Genomic DNA, 11,932 nt, shown 5'->3' with positions numbered 1-11,932 from the left:
TGTTTGAAACATGTGGAAAAGAGATGGAGGGAATATTAAAGAAACTGACCCTCCCCTTGTTTGGTTTAAAAAGAAAGTGAGAGGAAAATACGAAAATTAAGTTTTGAGCACACTATGTTTTTCTAACATTTTTCTCCCATTTGATTTTTTTGTAAATAGATACCCATTTACTTACAACAAGTCTACAATCACATCAAAAATACACGCTCAGATACACAAATATTTGCATAAATGTGTGGGGCTCTACACACTTGTGGTTTATTGTCTATTACATTTATGTGAGTGTGTATTTGTAAATTCGACTCGTTTGAAAAAAAAGAAGTAAGACCACGTTCCAGAACACATTTTTAAAAAATAATTACTTATTTTACATTTTCAAACTAAAAAATAATGTAAATAAAAATAATTTTCTAATTTTTTTACACCATATAAAATGTGCAATATCAATATTGCATATTTTTAGACTTCAATGAGTCAATTATTTTTAAGTTTGAAATTGCTTTATTTTTTCTCGTTTTGGAACGGACCTAAATTCTGGTCTATGGAGTACTTAGTTGACGGGGCAAGTACTCCGTTTTGGTCTGGAGTCCCCTCGAAGTTTCCACCTTATCACGTCGGTCGGTGGCTGGTCTTCTCTCTCACTCTCTCTTCATTTCCATCGCGACCTCTACTCCCTCGATCACGCCATTATCCCACTCGTAGAATTTTCCACCAATGATTACATCAGGGTAAATCAGGCAGACTTCTACATACTATACCAGTCCAGTCCAACTTGCCCTTGCGAAATCATGACTGACATACTTTTCTTGGTTCATATTTCCTCAGTCTCAAATTATTTGTTCGATCCGTAAAATAAAGTGTTAAAAATAATACAATTTTAATAAAAAAAAATTAATTTTTTTTATAACTTACTAGATATCAATGAGTATTTTAATTTGTAAAAAAATTTTGAATTTTTTCTTGAAAAAATTGTATTATTTTTAACACTCTGTTTTGCGGACCGGACAAAAAATTTGAGACGGAAAAAGTATTTACTATGTAATCTCTCTCTCTCTATACACAGTTACACATACACTGGACATTTGATCTACTACTCCTAGCTAGTTGTTCCCTTTTCCCTCTTCTAAATGGCTGTTTTCCGTGCAACAATACGCTACTTCGACTCTTTTCTCGTTTCTCTATTGCCACTGGTGCTATTTCTTCCGAATTTTCATCAAACAGGTCTCTCTCTCTCTTCTCTCTCTCTCTCTGGTGTTCGCAATGATCTGAGGTAGTCTCTCATATGTAAGATAAGATTAAAACTCGTACCCTCAAGGGTTGGCTTAGTTATTCTGTTTATTGATTTCCCTTCGTATGATTGCTTGAATATTGATTATTAGTTTGATTATTTTTATACTCCGTAAGAGATTAAAAAAATAAGCAAATCTTTAAACATAGTCAAACTAGGATTTTTCAGTCGTGGTGAAGGCTTGGGACTTGGAGGTTTGCTCTTTCTTAAAGTCTCAGGTTCGAAACCTATCAGATACTATCAATTCCTACGGAACGAGTCCATACAAGAGCTTTAATACTTAGCCGGGTCAAGCGACCCTGCTAAACCAACTTTTGGCATTGCCACTGTGCATAATCCTTTTTAAGTATAAGGTTAACTCTATTGGGTTTAAATCCAAACAACCACATATTGGCTAAATGAAATACTAAAATTCGTACAGATGCACAAATAGGGGTGTGCAACGGACGATTGGGCAACAATTTACCGTCCAGTCAAGAAGTAGTCCAACTCTACAAATCCAACGGCATTCGAAGGATGAGAATGTATGCTCCCAACCCACAAGCTCTCCAAGCTCTCCGGGGATCCGGCATCGAGCTCGTACTTGATGTCCCCAACAGCGATCTCGAGGGTCTTGCTAACGACGACGGTGCCGCTGCAAGAAAGTGGGTCCAAGACAACGTCTTGAACTATAATCCAGATGTCAAGTTCCGAATCATAGCCGTAGGGAATGAGGTCAATCCCAACAGCGGTGAAACGACTCGCCTTGCTTCGTTTGTGCTCCCTGCCATGACAAAGATCTACGATGCAATTGTCTCTGCTGGCTTGAAGGACCAAATCAAGGTTCTTTACTTCAAAAGCTTACTTTTATTACCATGATTTTCTAATCTTAGAATTAGTTTCCTTCAAGTCGTCATTGACATATCGTTTCAAAATAAGTTTTTTACCATTACAAATCCAGTTGTTTGGCTATAAAAATGAGGAAAATATTTTCAAGATAAAACATTTTGCACCAAGAAGGTGAAATTGTTTTCCTCTAATTTTGGCCATAAGTCATTTTTACATTTCACCCCCTGATGGTCCGACATTTTTCAAAACCACGTATTCCATTTCCTTCTTCTCCCAAGTCATATTAAATCCAAAATGAGAGAGAGGAGGAGGAGAGAGAGAGCTTACTAAATTAAAATATTTCTAAACTAGTGTAGGAAAATACGATAACTGTAAAGAATCAAACAACCCAAGAATTTACGTGATTCCCCAATTATTTTACATCGAAACAAACAGAGCCTACATTTCTCTAATTTAAAGCCGTTGTGAGTTTGGGATGGTTTGACTTTTCATATTGTTTTCCGGTTTACCTTCTTGCTCTCTGAGTTGTATCTTAACTCACGGTAAACGGATAGAAATCGTCTCGACAGGATACAAAGTACTGAACTACTGATGCTAGGTCTATTTTTTTCAAATTAGCTTACATGCCAAGCAAGTTGGTGATCCTTTATATAAATGACTCTGAATTGATCGAAATCTAAAATTCCCCAACAGGTTTCCACTATAACATACTCGGCACTCGTAAGCAACTCATTCCCTCCTTCTCAGGGCTCTTTTGATGGCGCCTCGGGCTCATTCATGGGACCGATCATCAACTTCCTAAAGAACACCGACAACCCGCTACTCTTCAACATATACCCCTACTTCGGCTACATTGGAGATCAACTAAACGTGCCTCTATCGTTTGCCCTTTGCACAGCAACAGGAGGTTTCCTGATACAAGATGGTCAGTTCCAATACAGGAACCTCTTCGATGTCATGTTGGACGCTGCCTACTCTGCCGTTGAGAAGGCGGGCGGACCCAAAGTGGAAATCGTTGTGTCAGAGAGCGGATGGCCGTCTGCGGGTGGCTCTTCTGCTTCGGTGGTGAATGCAGGGGCTTATTATGGGAACCTTATCAATCATGTGCAAGGAGGGAGTGGGAGTCCAAAGAGGCCTGGGAGGGCAATTGAGACTTATTTGTTTACCATGTTTGATGAGAATCAGAAGTCTGGAGCCGAGAGTGAGAAACATTTTGGGCTTTTCTCACCCAACAAGCAACCCAAATACCAAATTCCCCAAAACACATGGTCAACAATACCCCTGGTCGAATCCCTCGTATTATACTGTACCATTTGACTGGCTTGAGGCTATGGGGACTGAAAGTGAAATGGGGTGTTTTGTACTATATCTGGTGCCATTCAAAATTGTGTCTTCACTCATGTGAGTTGGGACCGATTTCTTGTCCACTTTAATGTCTCCCAATCCCCTCCAGCTTCCAGCTTTGAAGGTTTGTATTGAATCAAATAATTGATCGCAATCGTTCATTTTGTAGTACCCATTGAAGGGATTGGTCAATTAACCGTGTTTGTGCATGAAAAAGGGGAAACCGAATTGGGTTTAAAACTTCAACCGTCCATTTTTCCTTCCACACGAGCAATTCGTTCATACAATTTGATGAACTAATTAGATTGGCAAAGAAAATGTTCTTGAGGAGTTCTACAAAATGAAAGATTATGGTCATTTTTGTTAGTTAATCACGCTCTCTGAAAAGGCACATGTTGCAATGTAATTATTAGTGTGTTCATGACGAAAGAATATAATTTGGATGTCTTTGTAACAGCAGGGATGAAATACAAAAGACTCAAAATTATTGTGGTGGCCAAGTGCACACCAAAAATCTTTTAGTACATTCATTTCATATTTTTTCAACCTTTGATGGAAAGTAATTTTCAAAATTTCTCGTTTTAGGTAGAAAAAGTTATGCCATGGGGTCTATCACCATTTTATTTGATGATCCAAATTATTTATTAGGTAACTCTTGATGTATTTATTTTTCATGGTAAAACTCAAGTTGATTAGAAATCTGTAGAGACTTGTTCGAATATAACTTGTTTCAAATGCAACAAACTTGAGTGGTAGCTCGTTGTTTATTTACCTTTTTAGTCCACAAAGTATTAGCGAGTAACCAATTTTATTCCCAATGTAAACATTTGACCAATTTAGCAACCAATGTTTAAAATTTGTGTCGATTTGGTCCCTATCCATAACGTCGTTTCTTGACTTATTATCATATTGGCATCTAATGTTCAAATCTGAAGAAAAGAGTAACAAAAGGGGCTAAGTGATACTGATGCTCTGTTTGAAACTCAGGAAAAAGAAAGGAAAATTAAAAAAATGTTTCCCTTCTATTGTTTGGCTGGAAAAGAAAGAGAGAAGAAAATAAAGATTTCAAGTTTAGTAAATAGTAAATTATCCCTCCCATTTTTCTCTTATTTTCCTTCTCTTTTCTTTTCTTTTCCCTTTCCATAGGTTCCAAACAAATATAGACTAATGAGTAGGGTTTTTTTAGATTGTTAACACAATATTGAGAAATTTATGTTATCATATTTTGTAGGTTCTATTATTATGTTTCAATACAATCAATAATACATTATTTCGCTATTTTCACATAGATAAAGCGGTTAAAGTAAAATTACTCCATTTTACTACTTCACATGGTTTAAGGAGGTGATGTGTAATTAAGAAACTTAAAGAGCGAGTGGGACCAGCTGCTAGAGACACCATACATCAACGAGCCACGTGGAACAACCTTTTTCATCCACGTGGGACCAGATGATCCACGCCATCAATAACGATAAACTGATAACCTGATAGCATAGAGCACTGATGAGAGTGATGAAACGATAGAAGAAGAAGAGAGAGAGAGAGAGAGAGAGAGAGAGAGAGAGAGAGAGAGAGAGAGAGAGAATGGCACGACCTTGGCTACACTTGAACAACAGCAGGAGCATGGCAATGGCGTGTGCCAAAGAGAGTAACCAACACAGAGTTCTACTTCCAGAAAAGGTTCGAAATTCTAGGGTTTTGATACTCGGTGGAACTGGCAGGGTCGGAGGCTCCACCGCCATTGCTCTCTCCAAGCTCTGTCCCGACCTCCGAATCGTCGTTGGTGGCCGGAACAAGTAATTTTGTTCAATTTTCCCTTACCTCGCCCTGTTTGGCTGCCGAGAAAATAAACTAGGCTTTTTGTTTTTGGTACCTTGCGTTATATATTTAGTTTCGGATGCGAGGTTTCATTTTCCTTGATTTTGTGAGCGCGTAAGTTTAGCTACGTAGCGATTTTGAATTCTGGCGATTTCTCCGGTTTATATTAGTTCTATTTTCCCTATACTTAGCTGATGCTACAATGAAGTAGAGTTTCCAGCCTTAAGTTATTAGAAGTTTTCATCACATGTGCCCAGTACATGTTGTTATAGTTTAGCTTTTGTGGTATTTTTAGAGTATGAGCGCAGAGAAGGCAATACTATCATAATTAACATACAGAAATTTTGTCGCGAAATCATTTGGCTAAATTGCACTCCTTCAATGTTGTTTGTAATTACAAAAATTTCAATGCCATATCATTCTGTAGGGGTTTTTGGTGTTAAAATCTGAATGATAAGCACTCTTGAGATTCGTACAAGACTATTAATCTATTATGGATACTGATTACTACAAGTTGAAGATGGATCTGGGCTTGTTGGCCGACAAAATTCGAATACAAGTAAAGCATTCAACAATTCTACTAGTGTCCCGTTTGGTTTACATGCGATAGGGATATGGGAAGGCAGTTGTCAAAATGCCTTTTGGCATATGGGTTTATGTACTTGCAATTATAATCACAAAAGAAGATGCTCTCTCTCTCTCTCTCTCTCTCTCTCTCTCTCTCTCTCTCTCTCTCTCTCTCTCAGGTGGGAGCTGCAGTTCCTGTGCCCATTAATTTGCTAGATTCTTGACATTTCTAGTCCGAAAACTACGTGATTTTTAATCTCAGATTCTCAAGTTGTCTACATTGCTGTTCCATGGCAGGGAAAAAGGTGCTGCTAGGGTGGCTGAACTAGGGAAAAACTCAGAATTTGCTGAAGTTGACATTGAAGAGAGAGCATCATTGGAAGCAACCTTACGTGGTTTGCCGTCTAATTATAAATTCAAACATTCAACGAAACAATTTCTTAGTATCATGAGTGTAATTTTAAGGCTTCAGTTGCTGCCTATAGTTTCGGGATGCTGGTCTCCTGTTCATCTGAAGATGGAATACTTTACTTCTTGTTTTCATATAGCATTTTATTGGTCACTATGGTAATTTTAACAGGAAGTATACAACCAGCTGTTTTCAGGACAACAAAATTTTGTTGAGACTCTATCTTCCATTTTCCTGTGGACAAATAGTGTTGAACTCGGACCAATAGGAATCAGCTTGGAATAAAAATCTTAGCTATTCTGTTCCCACCATTGTTATTACAGGAAAAATGTTTAATCACATTCAGTATGCGTGTAGATCTTGAAATGTCTTCGTTCTGATCTTTCGTTAAATACAGTTCTGCAATCGTATCATCTAGGTAGTTGATTATGAACCCCAGGTCACATTGGTGGAAAGAAGCCATATATTTTCTATGTTCTTCGACTAACTTCATATCGTCTCTCCTATATATGTGTAGCACGGGGACTTATTGGTGAATACGGAGGGGGACGAAAATGGATCCTGAATCACTATATGCAGTTGGATTAACTGGAGTCAATGAGGGTTCAGTGGAGAATGCCCATTTAGGAGATACACACAGTATACACTTAGGTAGATTTGGGCAAAGTACGTCTAACTAGTCGGAAGTCTTTTCCTTTGGGAGTTGTTAATGTTTATGTTTATGTTTGTACCTATCTCTGGTGAATGTGGTTCTTATGAAATGCTGCTAGCAGGTTACCTTTTGGATCTTACTGTTATCTTCTCGTTCATGGCATTAGAAAAGAAGACTTCTTGTGCTTGTAGACTGTAACTGCATTTAGTAAAGGACACTGACCACATGATGCCCTCAAAATGTCCAATACAACAATAGAATATTCTCCGAGGTTATAGCACCATCAAAATGGTTTTGGTTTCATCAACATTCCAAAATTGAACTGTGGTGCTTCCTCTGCAGATGTGGATCTTGTAGTTCATTCTGCGGGACCATTCCAACAGGCGGAGAAGTGCACTGTGCTGGAAGTGGCCATACAGACCAAGGTGAGAAGCAGGTAATTAGCTTGGTTTTTGTTAGTAATTTGTTAAATATTTTTCTTCTTATGGATTAGCTACTTCATTTTATTGATTTCGTTTTTGCCTCCGCACAGACAGCATACATGGATGTTTGTGATGATACCAGTTATGCATTCCGTGCAAAATCCTACATGAGTAAAGCACTGGCTGCCAATATTCCAGCCATAACAACAGGAGGAATCTATCCTGGAGTGAGCAACGGTGCCAGTACACTCGGTCTTGTTGAATTTTGTGCATTTAAATCACCTTCAACTGCATAACCACCTGTTGAGGACATTATAATAGAAATATAAACTATTCTACGAACAAAAGTGAAAGAACAGCGTTGGAGGAAGAATGGCCATGCCACCAATAAACAGAAACAACTCCTGATCCTTGAAATATAAAATATTCTACGACCGAAAGTCAAAGAACTGCATTGTATCCACGCTGCTAAACAGAACCAACAGCTGATGTTGTACCCCTGGCTCTGCAACTCTTAGTCCCGTATACTGTTGTGAGGTGTTGATTTAAGTATACAGTGTTGGCTCGGCCCGCCCCATTTTCCCAAATCCCAATCAGTGCCAGAGTAACTTTTTTCTTATGCAATCTCTGTCAATATCCATATCTCAACACTTCGGCATTTCCAGTGGAGATTTCGGACAGATTTTAGTTTTTCCCACAGTTTGTGGAAGAGTTCATGGCTTGTCTGAACTAACAAAAACCTTCCTTTTTTAATAAATATTGGAATTGAACTTCAGTATTATTGTGTTGGAATTCATATTAGGTCAGATATTCATTGAATATGTCTGGATTGCTTCCTTCAGCTCTGGAATTTGACTCCCAAATGATTTTCATGACAGTAATGGCAGCTGAGTTAGTTCGTGCTGCACGGAGTGAAAGCAAGGGAGAGCCTGAGAGGCTAAGGTAATCATTTGCCCTGTTCCCTTCATGTTTGGTTTCTTTCTTGATTGTTAGCTTCTTTTCAGCATCTGCTGCAGCCATTACGAAGTGGAATTCTGAAATTTAAAACTTGGAAAGTTAGTCCAGTTTTACTTGATTCTCTGCATAATGGATCAGGAAAGAGGGGGAGGGGAGGGGGGAGGCAAAAAGAATATTCTTCAACTACGTAACGGGGCACATCTTGTCATTTTATTTTTTTTGGACAACAAATAAGGAATTTTAATCTCAAATAAGTATACAGAGATTAGCAGGAGAGGAGAATGCGATAATACGGCATCATTGATCCAAATCAGTACATTCCAACTAGTTTGGCACCAACTCCCAGAACTAATCATGTGCCCCCCACACCAAACAAAAGATGGCTGGCAATAATTCAACCATCACCAAAACTACAAGAAACAAAGAACACACACCTTTAGCTCCAAGTCAACATCCTTGTCCATCTTCTCTCGTTCTGTTGATTTTAGCCAGGTCTTTTTTGGTCCATTATTAATATTCTCGTTCCTTGCCTTCCTGATAGTTCTGTGTATTGTACGCAGTTATTCCCACGTTAAACTACTACTTAGGTGCTAATAGTAAGGGCAGTTGATAAAATGGAAACCCAACATAGTTTTATCCATCAGTGTCAATTTGGTAGTTGTTAGTTGGGATCGAGAGCAATTAAACTCTGCCTTTTCTTTCTTTTTGAACGAATTGAGGAGCTTACATGTTCTTGTATTATGTATCAGATTCTCCTACTACACAGCAGGCACTGGTGGTGCTGGCCCAACAATATTAGCCACTAGTTTTTTACTCCTTGGAGAGGAGGTTGTTGCATATAGTAAAGGTTTGTTTCTAGCTCATATCTTTATAAAGTTTATGACTTGAAGACCCATATTTTGGTTTACTTTATGTCAGGAGAAAAGATAAAGGTCAAGCCCTATAGTGGAATGCGCAATATCGACTTTGGGAAGGGGATTGGAAAAAAAGATGTTTATCTCTTGTAAGTATTTAGGATAAGACTTCGAGAGCGAAATTTGCATGTGTACAGTTGTGGAGCCAAAATATTTTCCAAAAGTGATTTGACAACTAGTCAGTCATCTCTGAATAAAATTTTAGTTATTTCTAACTATTAAATGCTACTCCCTCCGTCCCGATTTGTTTGTCCAATCTCGGTTCCAACTTATTAAGGAAACAAATCTGATCTATTGATTTCAAAATTTACATAATCTAATTAATTGATTTTGAAATTGGACAGTCAATTTGGGACATGTAAAAGTCAAAAAGGGGACAAACAAATTGGGACGGAGGGAGTATGTAATTAGTAAATACAGTTTTTGCGAATACTAAAACTGGCGTCACACTGGAGTTGAACTTGGAAAGAGCAATAACAAAAAAATTGTAGTTCATAATACTGAAGATTTGGTTTATAGAAGTACAAAAGAAAATCCTGGTTATCATGCAGATGGCTTAGGTACTTTTCCCTCTCAAAACTATTTCAGTAACAGATCATGCCTTTCAGGAATTTACCAGAGGTGAGAAGTGCTCATGAGATCCTAGGAGTACCTACTGTTAGTGCTCGATTTGGAACTGCACCATTTTACTGGAATTGGGGAATGGTAGCGATGACTAATCTTCTACCAGTGGTATGATTTTACATTCTTATCGTCATTTTTGTTCAACTCGGTTGTGTCTCATGCACTTGTTTTCCTTGCTTCCTAGGTCTAAGAATTCTCCTTGAATTATTGGAAAAGGTTCGTAAATCCCGTAACTACTAAACAAGTTAAAGAAATTAGAAATTGACAAGCGCAGCGACATTCAGCAAGATAACTTAGTTACTACGAGTAACAGCTTTTGTAGGAGTTAGCTTTCCATTACGGAGTTAGCATACCATTAGTACATCACGGTGGATGAAGAATGGTTGTTTGGAGATTACCGATCACTTCTGTTTTTGTACAGTACCATTAATGTACTTTTTGACTGTATCTTTTACTGATAATTGCTCTGCAGAATAGAAATGTTGTCCATCCAAACAAGTTTATGGGAATTTAAAGACAAAGGTTTACTGATTTACACTTCATTATCAATTTGACAAATGCCATATGTATGATCTACTGTGGTTGAATATTGGCCTTTCTAATTTTGGGCTAGTCTTGCAGGAATTTCTTAGAGACAGGAGTAAAGTTCAGAAGTTGGTTGAACTATTTGACCCTGTGGTCCGAGCAGTTGATGAAATTGCTGGAGAGCGTGTTTCAATGAGGGTATGATACTTGCATAAATTCTTAAAACAGATACAGTGCTGTTGTCTTCACTTTCATTTTGGTGGACAATTCATTTTCTAATGAAAATGTTTCTTACATCCTCATTTACTTATGGACAGGTTGATTTGGAGTGTTCTGATGGGCGCCAGACATTAGCTTTATTTAGTCATAGACGACTCTCTGTGTAAGTTATAACATTAGAAATTATCGTCTTGTTACTGGTTATTGAAGCCCTATCTCATTGTGCTAATTATCTGTTTAATAAAACCCCACTTGCAGTTCAGTGGGAGCTGCTGCAGCTGCATTTGCTATTGCTATTCTTGAAGGAAGCACGCAAGCAGGAGTTTGGTTTCCAGAAGAGGTATGTCTCATGAACGATAGTTTTTAGAATGAGCAAAACTACTCGAGCTCAACTTGGTGTTCGCTCCATAAAAGCTCGTTCGAGATTGGCAACTTGCATCATTGATACAAGCTAAAATACATTTGGAACCTCGTTCATTTTCTAAAATCAGATCCACAAGCGGCCAATAAAGAAAAACGGAAATGCCGCTTGTATACGGAAAAGGACCTATACATGTCCGTTTGTATCAAAAAGGTCTTGTCAACAAATAAAAGTGGACTTATGGTGTATAAACTTTTGATAACTGGTAAGCTTATCAACTCGAAAATCTTATGGTGTATGACAAACAAAAACCAAGCTACTGGTGATCGACTTGATTAAAGCTCATTTGACATCATCTTGACTAAAAAACAAGTCAGGCTTTTTGAAGGGCTTCAGCCAAGCTTTGATAACGACACTTCTTGGCTCATGTATACTGCTATATTCAACTTCCGAATACCGAGAGAGTTGATTTGCAGAACATTTTCTCTGGCGCCTCTCAGATTACATATTCATTCTCCCCATGCAGCCTGAAGGAATCGCGATTGAGGCAAGGGAAGCTCTTCTAAAACGTGCTGCAGAAGGAACAATCAGTTTCATAATGAACAAGTAAAATTGCTTTGGATAGGGCTTATTCTGTCATTACCTTTTTCCTACAGCAGTTTTCCTTACTCCTACTTTCAACAGGCCTCCATGGATGGTGGAAACTGATCCCAAAGAGCTTGGTTTAGGAATATATCTATAGAAATTCTCGCAGAGGTAAAACTCAATATAGCTGTTGATCTCATTCTTGAGCATTCTTCACAGTTATTCTGACCTCAAATATGTTAGAAGAGAAAAAACATTTTGATTTGAACTATTCAAGTTCATAATCATCAACGGTAATTACGTAGTTTATTTTTATTTTTATTTATACAGTATATGTTTTTGACAGAAATATGTTGTTGAATAACCCTCATTCATTGGCCTGCCAACCATTTAAATAATTTCATGAGCAGTTTTGATCA

At 37.9% G+C, this 11,932-nt stretch overlaps 2 protein-coding genes across 8 annotated transcripts; both read left to right on the top strand.

The window, feature by feature from the left end:
• Nucleotides 1–693: 693 nt before the first annotated feature.
• LOC131335562 (glucan endo-1,3-beta-glucosidase-like) lies at nucleotides 694–3,713 on the top strand. 4 transcript variants are annotated; one of them, XM_058371086.1, is made up of 3 exons: nucleotides 694–824; nucleotides 1,710–2,110; nucleotides 2,810–3,713. In XM_058371086.1, the coding sequence occupies exons 2-3, from the start codon at nucleotides 1,805–1,807 to the stop codon at nucleotides 3,431–3,433; spliced, it is 930 nt and encodes a 309-aa protein (XP_058227069.1). In that variant the 5' UTR covers nucleotides 694–824; nucleotides 1,710–1,804; the 3' UTR covers nucleotides 3,434–3,713. The 4 variants fall into 4 exon arrangements, with proteins under 4 accessions (XP_058227069.1, XP_058226998.1, XP_058227210.1 ...); XM_058371015.1 differs by lacking the exon at nucleotides 694–824 and adding an exon at nucleotides 1,049–1,221; XM_058371227.1 differs by lacking the exon at nucleotides 694–824 and adding an exon at nucleotides 1,149–1,270.
• A 1,109-nt stretch (nucleotides 3,714–4,822) lies between these two features.
• Nucleotides 4,823–11,932, top strand: LOC131335326 (uncharacterized). Of its 4 annotated transcripts, none has more exons than XM_058370825.1 (14): nucleotides 4,823–5,256; nucleotides 6,143–6,240; nucleotides 6,772–6,920; nucleotides 7,249–7,331; nucleotides 7,439–7,565; nucleotides 8,207–8,270; nucleotides 9,035–9,132; nucleotides 9,204–9,288; nucleotides 9,808–9,931; nucleotides 10,445–10,546; nucleotides 10,666–10,730; nucleotides 10,826–10,907; nucleotides 11,455–11,534; nucleotides 11,613–11,932. In XM_058370825.1, the coding sequence occupies exons 3-14, from the start codon at nucleotides 6,809–6,811 to the stop codon at nucleotides 11,668–11,670; spliced, it is 1,080 nt and encodes a 359-aa protein (XP_058226808.1). In that variant the 5' UTR covers nucleotides 4,823–5,256; nucleotides 6,143–6,240; nucleotides 6,772–6,808; the 3' UTR covers nucleotides 11,671–11,932. The 4 variants fall into 4 exon arrangements, with proteins under 4 accessions (XP_058226808.1, XP_058226885.1, XP_058226725.1 ...); XM_058370902.1 differs by having other exon boundaries at nucleotides 4,825–5,256; nucleotides 6,772–6,905; XM_058370742.1 differs by lacking the exon at nucleotides 6,772–6,920 and having other exon boundaries at nucleotides 4,936–5,256; nucleotides 11,405–11,534; nucleotides 11,613–11,805.

The sequence above is a fragment of the Rhododendron vialii genome, chromosome 1a (assembly GCF_030253575.1).
Source record: "Rhododendron vialii isolate Sample 1 chromosome 1a, ASM3025357v1".
In the NCBI taxonomy this organism is placed as follows: domain Eukaryota; kingdom Viridiplantae; phylum Streptophyta; class Magnoliopsida; order Ericales; family Ericaceae; genus Rhododendron; species Rhododendron vialii.
This window is presented reverse-complemented; position numbering and strand designations above follow the sequence as displayed.